The sequence below is a fragment of the Rhamphochromis sp. 'chilingali' genome, assembly GCF_963969265.1.
Source record: "Rhamphochromis sp. 'chilingali' genome assembly, chromosome: 20".
NCBI lineage: Eukaryota > Metazoa > Chordata > Actinopteri > Cichliformes > Cichlidae > Rhamphochromis > Rhamphochromis sp. 'chilingali'.
In genome coordinates this window covers 4,711,565-4,723,083 of record NC_137947.1, presented here as the reverse complement: position 1 = coordinate 4,723,083, position 11,519 = coordinate 4,711,565, and the positions used below count along the sequence as shown (strand labels likewise).

Sequence of the window (11,519 nt, the reverse complement as noted above, 5' to 3'; positions counted from 1 at the left end):
ACATAGGGTCCAGTGTACTGACTGGGGGGCCCTGAGTGGCAAAGCCCCTCTGAAATGTGTCATATCAGTTCAGCTATGTGCAGAAATTAGGGAAGGAAACAAGGAGGCTGGATCCCCTTTTTCTGGGAAAAACTGTGAATGCATGTTTTTTTTATTAATATAAAAAGTTTTGGCACCTGTTGAAGAAGTTTTGGTTTCCCATAAAAAGGAAAATCACCTGGATTGAGACACAAAACATGCTTTAAACGCTCCTGTGGATTTAAGCTTTAATATATTCTTAGTTGCTAGTTACACCTACATTAATAACAAGGTTTTATGTGCTATGTGTTCTATTTTTCGCACCTCATATTATAATCTAATCCAAACTTCAACTAAATACTACCAGCTAGGTGTGTCTAATAAACAGGCTACTGAATATAGCTTTATCATGAGTCCAGGGGGAAGAAAGTGACTCTGTTGCTTTGTCCCTGAACTTCGGACTTCTTTTTCACTGTTCTTTTACCTTAACACTGCGAGTAATGTTGGTGGTCCGAACTAGAGCATGTGAAAATCTCTTAAGTAACTTTAGACTTTTCAAACACTGTGAATGTGTGACTTTGATTTATGTAGTCAAACATGAATCTGAAAAATGAATTCTGATGCATTTAAAGCCCAGAAATGAAGTATTTGCGGCATCAGCGAGGTCCTCAAGACTTTTTGTTTTAGCATCACTTCACAAAAAGGGTTAAAATGCAACCTGTGCTTGCCGTGCCAGTACTCTCTCACACACACATGCGCACACACACCGGTGCTTCTTTATTAATGGGATGTTGCATGTTGTCCAGTTGGAGCTGCAGTGTTTTGTAACCATGTCCGTCATTATGTAAGAGATCATAGTGAATTCCCTGTCTGATACCCAGCTGACCTCTGTCATGTGAGTGTTTATGATCACTATGAGACACACACACACACACACACGCACACACGCACGCACGCACACACACACACACACACACACACACACACACACACACACACACACACACACACACACACACACACACACACACACAGATGGACATTGTTTCCAGCAGTATGATTGGCTTATTTATTTTGCTTTGGACGCTCTACTACCATCTGTCCTCCCTCCTTGTTGTTCCACAAAAGCACTCAGGAACATTTTTTTCCCAGGGATTTGAAAATAAAAGTGTTTTCCAGATTAAGGATGTCTTGTATAAATGGAATTTGTTGGGCCACAACTGACCTCTTATTCAAAATATTATGATAAAATTACACTGCACAATTGCACTTGAATTTGCTGGAGGTGAAATCACAAATGGAATGGCCTTCGCTTCTGTAATCAACCTTTTTTCACCTTCTCCACATCTTCTTTTTAAACCACATGTGCAAGGTGAACCTTGGCTTGCTTAATGAAAAGTCTTTTGGGGAATGACATACGTGTGTTTTCTTCTTTTATTAGAGGTCAATGAAAAAGAGAACATTTAAGGGAGAAGAAAAGGCAGCAAGGCGTTGATAAGGATTTTCAATGATTGTCGATGCTTATGAGTAATTGGGGCACGCCTCAGCGCATGTGTGCAAGCACTCAAATATGTCAGAAAACCGGTATTCTTACAGTAGTAGACAGAGCAGGAGCAGTATCAGCTGTAGTAGCTTGTATCGTCATAGTGTAATTGTATCTTAAGTTGTGTGTGGAAGTGTAGAAGCTGGTGAGTGTAGTCAGTCTGGTCAGGCCAGAACTACACCATCTCTTCCTCTGGGTTTTGTCTGGAATGTGTTTACTAGTTCTGCATTGTGTGTGTGTGTGTGTGTGTGTGTGTGTGTGTGTGTGTGTGTGTGTGTGTGTGTGTGTGTGTGTTTGTGTGTGAGTGTGAGTGAGAGAGGAAAAAAGAGGGAGACACAGAGGAGTGAGTTGGACAGCGTTGTCCTCATGTGCAGAGCTGGGTGCATTACAGTGAGGAAGAACGGGATGGCGCAGTCATGCCTGCAGACTGCTGTCGAACACGCGTCCAACTTTGACTGCTTTCTTGCTCGACCTGCAGGAGTGTAGTGGAGTGTTTGCACTTTGTGCATCTAGAGAACCTGAAATAGCCCGATGTGGAGGTGAGGGGGTGGGAGGGGTGGATGCGCAGCTGAGGCATGGAAACCAGCGTATCCGGTTACAGGATCATAATATCACTGCAGAGTCCATCCACTAGCACTGCACTACTGCACAACACACACTCACTACAGTCAGCTCTCGGAGTACCATGCACAGCCCGCACGTCTGTGCGTTTACAGGCTAACATGCACTTCCACACAGCAGAGCTCACCTCTGCATGTAAAAAAAGCTCTACATGGTCCTTTACTGTGATTTTGGGATTCGATTCACACCATGCTCTTTATTTGTTCATGCAAAGTCATCCCTTCTTATCGGTCATCTTTTCCTCTTCGCTTCATATGATTGTTTTACTAGAAAGGCCACTTTTCTGAAAGCTTTGTCAGCTTTTAATGTAATCATATCTTTATCACACGCTTAGCTGCAAGCACCTATCAGATTGTAAATTTCACGTTAAGGTGCTATTTGATTGTAGCGTGGTTCTATCAGTTGCAGTAAATCCTTCCTTTATGAAGTAGACGAGCCCAAAGACATTCAGGGGGCCAGCCCAGTGTGTGGTTAGCTCTTGGTTTTGTATCAGGATATTTGGTGATATTTTACGCTGCAGGCAACACCAAAGAAATGCTTCTTTTGACAAATGTTTTTCTCATGAATCTGATGACTCTGATAGGAGTAATTGTTTATGTATTGATTTGGATTTGTTTGGCATATTTTGCAAAGGCAAGGAGAAAAGGATTAAACGCAATAAATAAAGTTTTTGTTTGCCTTACTTAGATATTGGACTTTGAGTAAAGTTTTGTCTACTTTGTATCGTCTGCCTCTGATATGATGATGGTTGTAACCTTTCACAGAGTATTGTTACTTCTGTAACTACTGATTTTGTTTTGCAACTCTGTATCAAATGTAATGTAGTGAGTACAAGGGGAAAATTAGTTCTATTTTTGACCTTCAGAACTGCAGCTTGTTGTATTTCTACTCAAAGCTTCTTTGCTTTGAAGGTCGGAATATACCTTTTACTATGTTTACCTCATGGGAAAAAGGTAGTTTTAATACCTTACTTTGCAAGACAGCTAACAGTGATTCACGTCGTCACAATGACCTTGAATAAAGATCGCGGCTCCATTTTAGAGCGTAGCACTCCTCCACGGCTATGCTTTATCACTTCGACTCATTTATGACCTGTTTTTCTTCCCCTCGTGCGGTCATATCTAGACATGGCTCATAGAGAGTAGGATGGTGCTGGGCCTGTGAACTTTGACAGCCGTCGGAACGGGGAGGTGGAGGGTGTGATGTAAATGCTGAAGGGCGGATGAAAAAGAACGACTGAGAAGAAGTAAAATTCCAGAAAGTGAGCGAAGAAGATGTGGAGTAGAAGGAAAGGGAAGAGGAGGATAATGAAGTGGAATGTAAGGGGTGGGGCACCTCTGGTATGTCAGCCCTGCACTCAGTGTGTGCGAATGTGTGTGTGTGTGTGTGTGTGAGCCTAAACACCCCACCATGACTCAGTGAGTCAGACATGCGCAGCTGCTTCAGCTCTCAATCACACACCCGCAAAATGCTTTGAAACTATCTCTGTTGCTCTCTCTTTGATTCTCTGTTTCTGTCTCTCTCTGACACTCTCTGATTCGCCATTTCCCTGGAAGATCCACAAGCAGCTGCAGTGGGTGGAGAGGCTGCTTTTTTAAATTAACACACACACACAAATGTTAAAAATCAGTCATTCATTTTTGAATGAACTCCCAACAATTTCTTTACTGCAGTAAAGAAACACATAGTTTAAAAAATGTGTTGATTTTTCAAACTATTTCTTTGTGGATTAGTGTTGACACACAAAGGCTGTTTAGAAAAGATTCATGGAGCTTCTGGGACTGAAAGGTGAAGACAATGCTGTGGTGCATTAATCCTGCATTCTTTCTATTGGCCAGCAGGGGGCAACTCCTCTGGTTTCAAAGAGTTTTGTTGAATAAGTCTATGGAAAACTGGCCCAACTAACACTCAGTCATCACGGTTTCAAAAAAATGGCAACACTGAAAATGCTCAAGTTGAGACACCACAAACTAGCGGATGAAATCTTAGAGGTCCTCTCTCTATCAGCACAGAGCAAGCAAGGCTTAGCCTAACATCTTGAGGATAATTATAATTTAACAAAAAACAGACAGAGTTTAAGAGACTACTTGAAAACACCTGATGCACATCATGAAGCTAATGAAGCATCTGCCCAAACTCAGACTGCTGAAAAGTGTGCCATGCAGATAGATAGAGCAAGCTTTTCCTCCAAGGCTGGCTATCTCTGGACTCTCTCTCACCTGGGGCTGAAGCAGTGGGGTGCTTAGTGGTCTCTCTTTCATCTGATGATGGCTGTCTAAACTATAGCAACCAGCCCAGCCTTTAATCCAGTGTGTCCTCCACAGCTCACCGGATTTTTAAATAGCAATGTTATTTTTCGTAACATGATCAAGAAAAGTCCTCATTTAATTTTTTTGTGAACAGCTTTTGTTTTTGTTTTATTATCAAGGTCACTATGACATATATAACAAAGAAGTCTAACATTAAAACAAAAGTAAAAATGTAGTTTGTTTTCTTTGCTGTTTTTCAGATTTTTGTCCACATATATGATATACAAACTATAATTTAATAATAAAGACAATCCTACAGTTTTCAGATGTCTTGCTTTTGAGGGGAACAGCTTGATGAGAATAAGTGAATAAGCCAGGACTAGTTCATACAAAATAAAATGTTAATACTTCTGATTCTCCACACTTGAAGAGCTGGCTGTCACAAGAATGGAGGAGATGTGATATCGTTTATAGGTGGAGAAATTCATAGTTTTCATACGTGCACTCAAAAAAATTGAATCAACATGAAACAATTAGGGAAAGGATTTTTTAATGTGATTAAATTGCTGTATTTTCGTTTTATACAATTCTGTTATTCCAACTTAAAGCATTTGAGTTGGACCAACTTAGTTAATTAATGATGAATCAACTTATTTACTGCAGTTGAGTCCAATTTAATAAAGCTTTGTAATGTGCATCTTTTTTTCCCTCCAGTTGAATGGATTTATAACAAATTTCACACAGCAGTCACTCCATACTAAAAAAAGAAGTAGGGAAGTTATGATTTCAAGGCTTGATACAGAATTTTCTTTATGTTTTTGTCCTTGGTGGGTGCATAGCTGCAATTATTTAAAACCAGATATATATGAAAATGTTCGTCGTCAGACTAAGACTTTTAACAGGTTAAACCACAATAAATAGCCACAATAAATAGCAATAGCATGTAGCCTAACATCCTGTAACAACAGCGAAATGTTACCAACAACCTGTGTATGTTCACCCAACAGTCTGAACCAACAGATCTGTAAGGTCTCAATAATGATGCAACTGGGGGTTCAGTGCCTGGCCCTAAAGCAACCGAGCAGCAGTGATTTGCTAGAGGGAGGAGAAAATGTTGCTCATTTCCCTCCCACCGTACCAGAGCAGTCTCACCTCCTCTTCTACTTCCTCTTCTCACTTTTTCCCCTCCTCCTCCTTGTCTTCCTCCTCTTCCTTCCTGCTCCGCCCCCATCCCCCTTCCCTCCCCTTCTCCACCAACACCACCACCTATCCCCCCCACACCCCCCACCTTCCCTCCAGTTCTTTGTCATCTCTTTGGGTGAATTCCCAGCTGACTCTGTTTGTCATGGCAACCAACCAGTCGTGGTGACTGGGCCTGCAGCTCCTGCTTCCTGTGTGTGTGTGTGTGTGTGTGTGTGTGTGTGTGTGTGTGTGTGTGTGTGTGTGTGTGTGTGTGTGTGTGTGTGTGTGTGTGTGAGGAATGAAGAGACGCATGCGCAGTGTGTATGTGTGTAGACAGCGGCTGGCTGCTTGAGCCTGTCAGCCTGGATTAAAGTCAAACATACTGCAGCAATGCCTTTCTTTCTTTCTTTCTTTCTTTCTTTCTTTCTTTCTTTCTTTTTTGCAGCACAGAAACAATTCAGTAGATACATGTATCTCTTAAAGCTAATATGTTTATTCAGGGAATTTCGTTTATTCGGTGTGCTATTCTAATGTGGCACGAGGAGGGAGAGTGGAGGGGGTGGGCTTTAAATCTGGCCTCTGATCCTGTGGTACAGCAGGGAGCGCTGCTATTACATAACTTCTTGTTTGTGTGTGTGTGTGTGTGTGTGTGTGTGTGTGTGTGTGTGTGTGTGTGTGTGTGTGTGTGTGTGCTGGGCCTTAGTGTGCAGTGGTGAGGCTCCCAATGCAGCTGCTTATGGTTTCAATATATGTGTTTTTTTAAAATCCCCTGTCACAGTAAGCTCGTTGCGTTTAAGCAGCTTCTTGAATCACGCCAGTTAAGCTGCTATGCTTCAGTCTGAAAACTTCACTGTGGAGTATGTCAGTGTTTTAGTGAGATGAAGTTGGGTTTGATGATCATTTTATACTGTAATCCAGTTGGGATGCTGGATTTTGCTCACCATAAGAATATATCCCTCAATTGCAAGATGAGAATTTTCTTTTCTTTTCTTTTTTTTAGAATATCAGAGTTGTTTTGAGGTGTATTGTGGGGAACAAACCAGAACATGACTCTACTTACAGAGCAGGGAAACGTCCACTAGTGAGAGGAAGTAACTAGGACTGTGAAAAACTAGCTATTTATTAAGGAGTGATAGTTTATTAATGACTTTTTTTTTAAAAAGAAAAAGTTGAATAGTCACAAAAGTTCAATAACCTGAAAAGAGAATTGACACTTGTGTCTGGTCAGTGTAATCAGTGATTGTTGAGTAGGCCAAACCACAGTTGCTTATAAAGTGGACCTATTATGCTTTCCCTGTTTTTCGGTCATGTTTGCTTTCACAGTGCTGGATCATCACATTAAAATGGGCAAAGTCTAAACTCTAAACAGACATTTTTTTCTACTCTCAGTTTTGTGTGATGTCAGTAACATCCAGCGATAAGACAGCTAAACCCTAATGTTAGCAAAGCTATATGCGTCTTCAATAATCTCTCCTCTGTCTCTGCTTATTTGTTTTTCAGATATATGTTCGGTAAAGGTGCGAAGCGAAAGCTGGACGAGGATGAAGAGGGGCTGGAAGGCAAAACGCTGGAGGCGCCGGTGGCGGGAGGGGGGCTAGGCGTCACTCCAGAAGGTCTTTCGAAGGTGTCGTACACCTTGCAGCGGCAGACCATCTTTAACATCTCTCTGATGAAGCTGTACAGCCAACGGCCGCTGGGAGAACCCAGCCTGGAGCGCCGCGTCCTCATCAACAACATGCTCCGCCGCATCCAGGACGAACTCAAGCAAGAGGGCTCCCTGCGGCCACTTCTCCTTCCGCCCTCACCGCCACCCGACGACCCCATGGACGAAGGCTTCCGTGAGGCGCCGCCATCTTTCGGCGTTCTGTCAGCGGCAACGAGCACACAGGTATCCCAGCCTTCTGCACTGCTGATGCCAGCGATTGCTCCTCCGCCTTCACCCCACCCAATGGTGCCTCCCAACTGCCAGGTATCCCAGGCCTGCCCCAGCCGTCTGGAGGCCTGTCCTGCCCCTTTGGAGGCCTGCCTCACTCCTGCCTCTTTACTGGAGGAGGATGGTGGAGATTCAGCCTTTTGCGCGGTATCTCCACCCACCCCTCCGCTGTCACCACCCCCAGTGCAGCCTCCCATTTCAGCACCTCTGAGCCAGGCCCCCTCTGTCCCTGTGCCTGTCTTTTCCTCCTCTCTGAGTGACATGGAGTTGGGTCCTCCTACAGCCATAACAAGGACAGCAGCAGCTAATACTACGACCATGACTACCTCCCCAGCTCCCACACCAACCACCCAACCCCTCCCACCTACACCCACCGGCTCACCCAGAGACTGCAGGACTACGGGTGCTAAACCAGAGGCAGCTGCCGTTTTCCTAGTGGAAGGCCGCTGTGCTGAGCTCCGGCCAATGGACACTCTTCCTGCAGTGCCCCCAGGTGGCCTGGTAGACGTTTCCTCCTCTCCTTCTTGTCCCCCGTCCTCTTCCTCGCCCTTTCTCTCAGACTTGGCGTTGGATGATGTCCTGTTCGCCGACATTGACACATCCATGTATGACTTTGACCCTTGCACGACAGCAGGGGGAGCAGGGGGTGGGACAGCAAGCACCGGCGGCCTCGCCAAAGTGTCGCCAGTGGTGACGGCGGACGACCTACTCAAATCATTGGGGGCACCGTACAGCGGCCCTGCCCCCCAGGTTTCAGCCAATCAGCCTTTCAAAATTGATCTGACAGAATTGGACCACATCATGGAGGTGTTGGTGGGCTCCTGACTCAAGGATGCCCCCCCCATGAGAAACAGTTTAATCAGACTGGAATGAAAACGTGGGATCGATTTTTTTTCCTGGTTGTTGTTTTTACTTTTTTTTTTTTTTTAAACTCTCTTCAAAAGTCGGTAATTGTAAACATCGATGGTGATGTCAGTTAGAACTACTATGACAACTACTACTACTACTACACAACACTGTGCATGCACTGTCCTCGCCTTTCCAAATATGGAAAAGAAGTAACCGGGAAACAAACACATATAATTGTATTTCTATACTTGTGAGGACCTCCTTTGACTTCCTTCATTCCCGAAACCTAATCCTCTTTGTAATCTTTAACTTTAATCTAAGCCTTAACCCTAAGGAGTAACTGTAAATAGAAGCAATGAAATTGTCCTTGTTGTGGACAACTCTATCTACCCTTGTGGGGACACTTACTCCTCACAGGTAAAGAAATACAAGCATAAACATGAGACACACACACACACACTGTAATTATGGCTTTTAGCAGATGAGTGCCTTTCAAAATGACCACTTATTCAATTCCTGTTTTAACAGTATTTTTTTTTTTCGTTTTAACAGCCTAGAGAGGTCACTCCTTAATGTTTTTTGTTTAATTTATTGTATTGAAACTATCGTTAAGTAAGGTAATTTCTCATGATCAAATAGTAATTATTTAATCTCTATCTTATTACAGATGCTATGTTTTATTTGTAAAGCAAGCATAAAAAGGAATATGTAGTTTTACCAGTGTGCTAGATGACATATTAGCTTGGCTATACGATTACAGTTTGGGAGTGGCTCTGCGACGCCTCGCCGATGTCTTGGTAAACTCTTTTTTGTACTTCTCCTTATCAGCAAGCACATATAACTGTGCTGGATGCTGTTTTACATGAGTTCGGTCATAGGAGCTGGTTATCATGATTCACTTGCAGCAGAATTCAAATGAGCTACACCCACAGGGGAAAGCTCGGCGTGTTTACATTGGAAGCAACAGCAGAAGCAGCAGCAGCACCGACTCATGGCTCCCAGTCGGATGTAGATGATGTGAAAAGTGCAGCCTAAGCAGAGGCTTAGGGCTCACTACACGCATGTTAAATTTAGCTGCGCAGGCCTGAAAACAAAACAGCTGTTACCCCATTGCAGGGAAATTCACTGTGGTACCACTGCAACTCTTGGAATTACACAAGAAAAATGTGGGCGGTTAGTAGGACTATTATTTTTTGGGTGAGGTTTAGTTCCCTCTGATTTAGCAACACAGGTGACTGGCAAATTGTAGCAGGACATACAGTATTAAACACACCCTGAGTATGTTTACTTGTGCTTAGAATAGAAGCCCTAAAGTGCAAAATCTCATGGTTCTGCAGGACAATTTTGAGATTGCCTCAAAAAGCTCACGGGCCAGGAGGTCTAAATCTGACTCGTAAATAATAAGAATGCGGGTGAAGTAGGAAACCCAAACCACAGTGTTAACCTGATACTGCAACCATGCAAAGTGTTGTTTCAAAACACTTCCAACCCCCACCCAGCAGAGGTCACCAGTGAATATTTATGGCACTAAAACACAAAACTGGCAGTTAAGTGATTCTGAGTAACAGTTGTCTGTGGGTTTATCACTGCAAGGTACATATTACACAGAATCATCTAGTGAAAGTATAGAAGGGGCACCAGAGAGCACAGCTTTAATGTTAGTCACCATTGTAGCTGCTGTGTGCTGTATTTTCTCATCATACAGCATCTGTCAGAAGAAGCGTTTCTGGACACTGCAATGATCCAGAGGGCCGGGGAATGCCACCGGTGGCTATTTTGATTATGGAAGCGTTTTTCAGCAAGTCACCGTAAGAACCCCTGAACCCTCGTGTGTTTGCCAGCACAGCTTTGCGGTGGTCTCGCGGTATCGTTCGAGAACATTGTGTTCCAGTGGAAGATCATCAGCTTCCCAGGGTACATTTGACTTCAACTAGCTTGTAAAAGAATGGCATTTTAAACCGAAGCAGAGTGTGAGCCGAGCACATGGCAGCACCAACTAATACCATTTCTAGATGACCGTATCTTGTTGCTTTCACCATATTTAAATTTTGGAGTGCTTGTTTTTCTTTCCTTTTTTTAAATTGTCAATGAAGTTATTTATTCGTATGGATTTTCCCCCTTTTTTTGTAAATATATTTATTTTTTATGTGAACATTTGGATTGTAAATGTGTGTACAGAATGTGTGGTAGGAATGTACTTCAAAAAGGAATGTATCCGAGTGTGGAACTATGGGGTGGAAGCCATTTTTTTTATATACATAGGTAATTATATTATCTTGTTTATGTTTGTTTTGTTGCATTGTTATTGTTTTTTGTTTTTTTGATTTCTGGGGTGGCGGCCACAACTTTTTACATCTTTTGTACTCTCTTGTTCATCACTTTCCAGTTGAAGGCGAAGAGTTCATGCAGCAATACTCAAAAAGCCCATCTCAAACCTTCAGATGTCAAGTCTCCAAAGCCTGTCAGATGCTCTGATGCCAAAAGTAATGTACATAGTATGAACAACATTCAAGGTTCTGAGTCTTTTTCGATCAGTGTTTGTCACCGAATCGGTTTAAGCGCTGTCCGAGCGTGCGGCAATTTCTAACCGCAGATAAGGACTGACCACAGTCGAGGCTGAGTCCCTCTGCAAAGGCTGTATTTTACACAGACCTCAGAGCTGTGCCTTTTTCTATGCAATAGAACACAAACACACAGAGAGAAACTATCAGCTGATCACTGTATTGGGATCCAAATGTGGACTGTAGATAATATATACATATATATGTATATATACATATACATATATATATATATATATATATATATATATATATATATATATATATATATATATATATATATGTATATATACATATATATATATATATATATATATATATGTATGTGTGTGTATATATATGTATATATATGTGTGTATATATATATATATATATATATATATATATATACACACATATATATATATATATATACATAATAAATGAAATAAAAGTACAGCTGTCTATGAATTTGAAACAGTCTTACTTTTGTAGTTTTATATTTATATATATATATGTATGTATGTATATATATATATAAATATATATAAATATACATATACAATAAACTGTAAAAAGAGCAG

General features: G+C 42.1%; 1 protein-coding gene across 2 annotated transcripts in view; it reads left to right on the top strand.

The window, feature by feature from the left end:
• sertad2b (SERTA domain containing 2b) overlaps positions 1-11,137 on the top strand; it is a 42,944-nt gene extending 31,807 nt beyond the window's left edge. For both annotated transcript variants that reach the window (XM_080869057.1, XM_080869056.1), the window contains exon 2: positions 7,114-11,137. In XM_080869057.1, the coding sequence (XP_080725183.1) occupies positions 7,118-8,371 (1,254 nt within the window). In that variant the 5' untranslated portion in view covers positions 7,114-7,117 and the 3' untranslated portion in view covers positions 8,372-11,137. The remainder of the gene's footprint in view (positions 1-7,113) is intronic.
• The last annotated feature ends 382 nt before the right edge of the window (positions 11,138-11,519 follow it).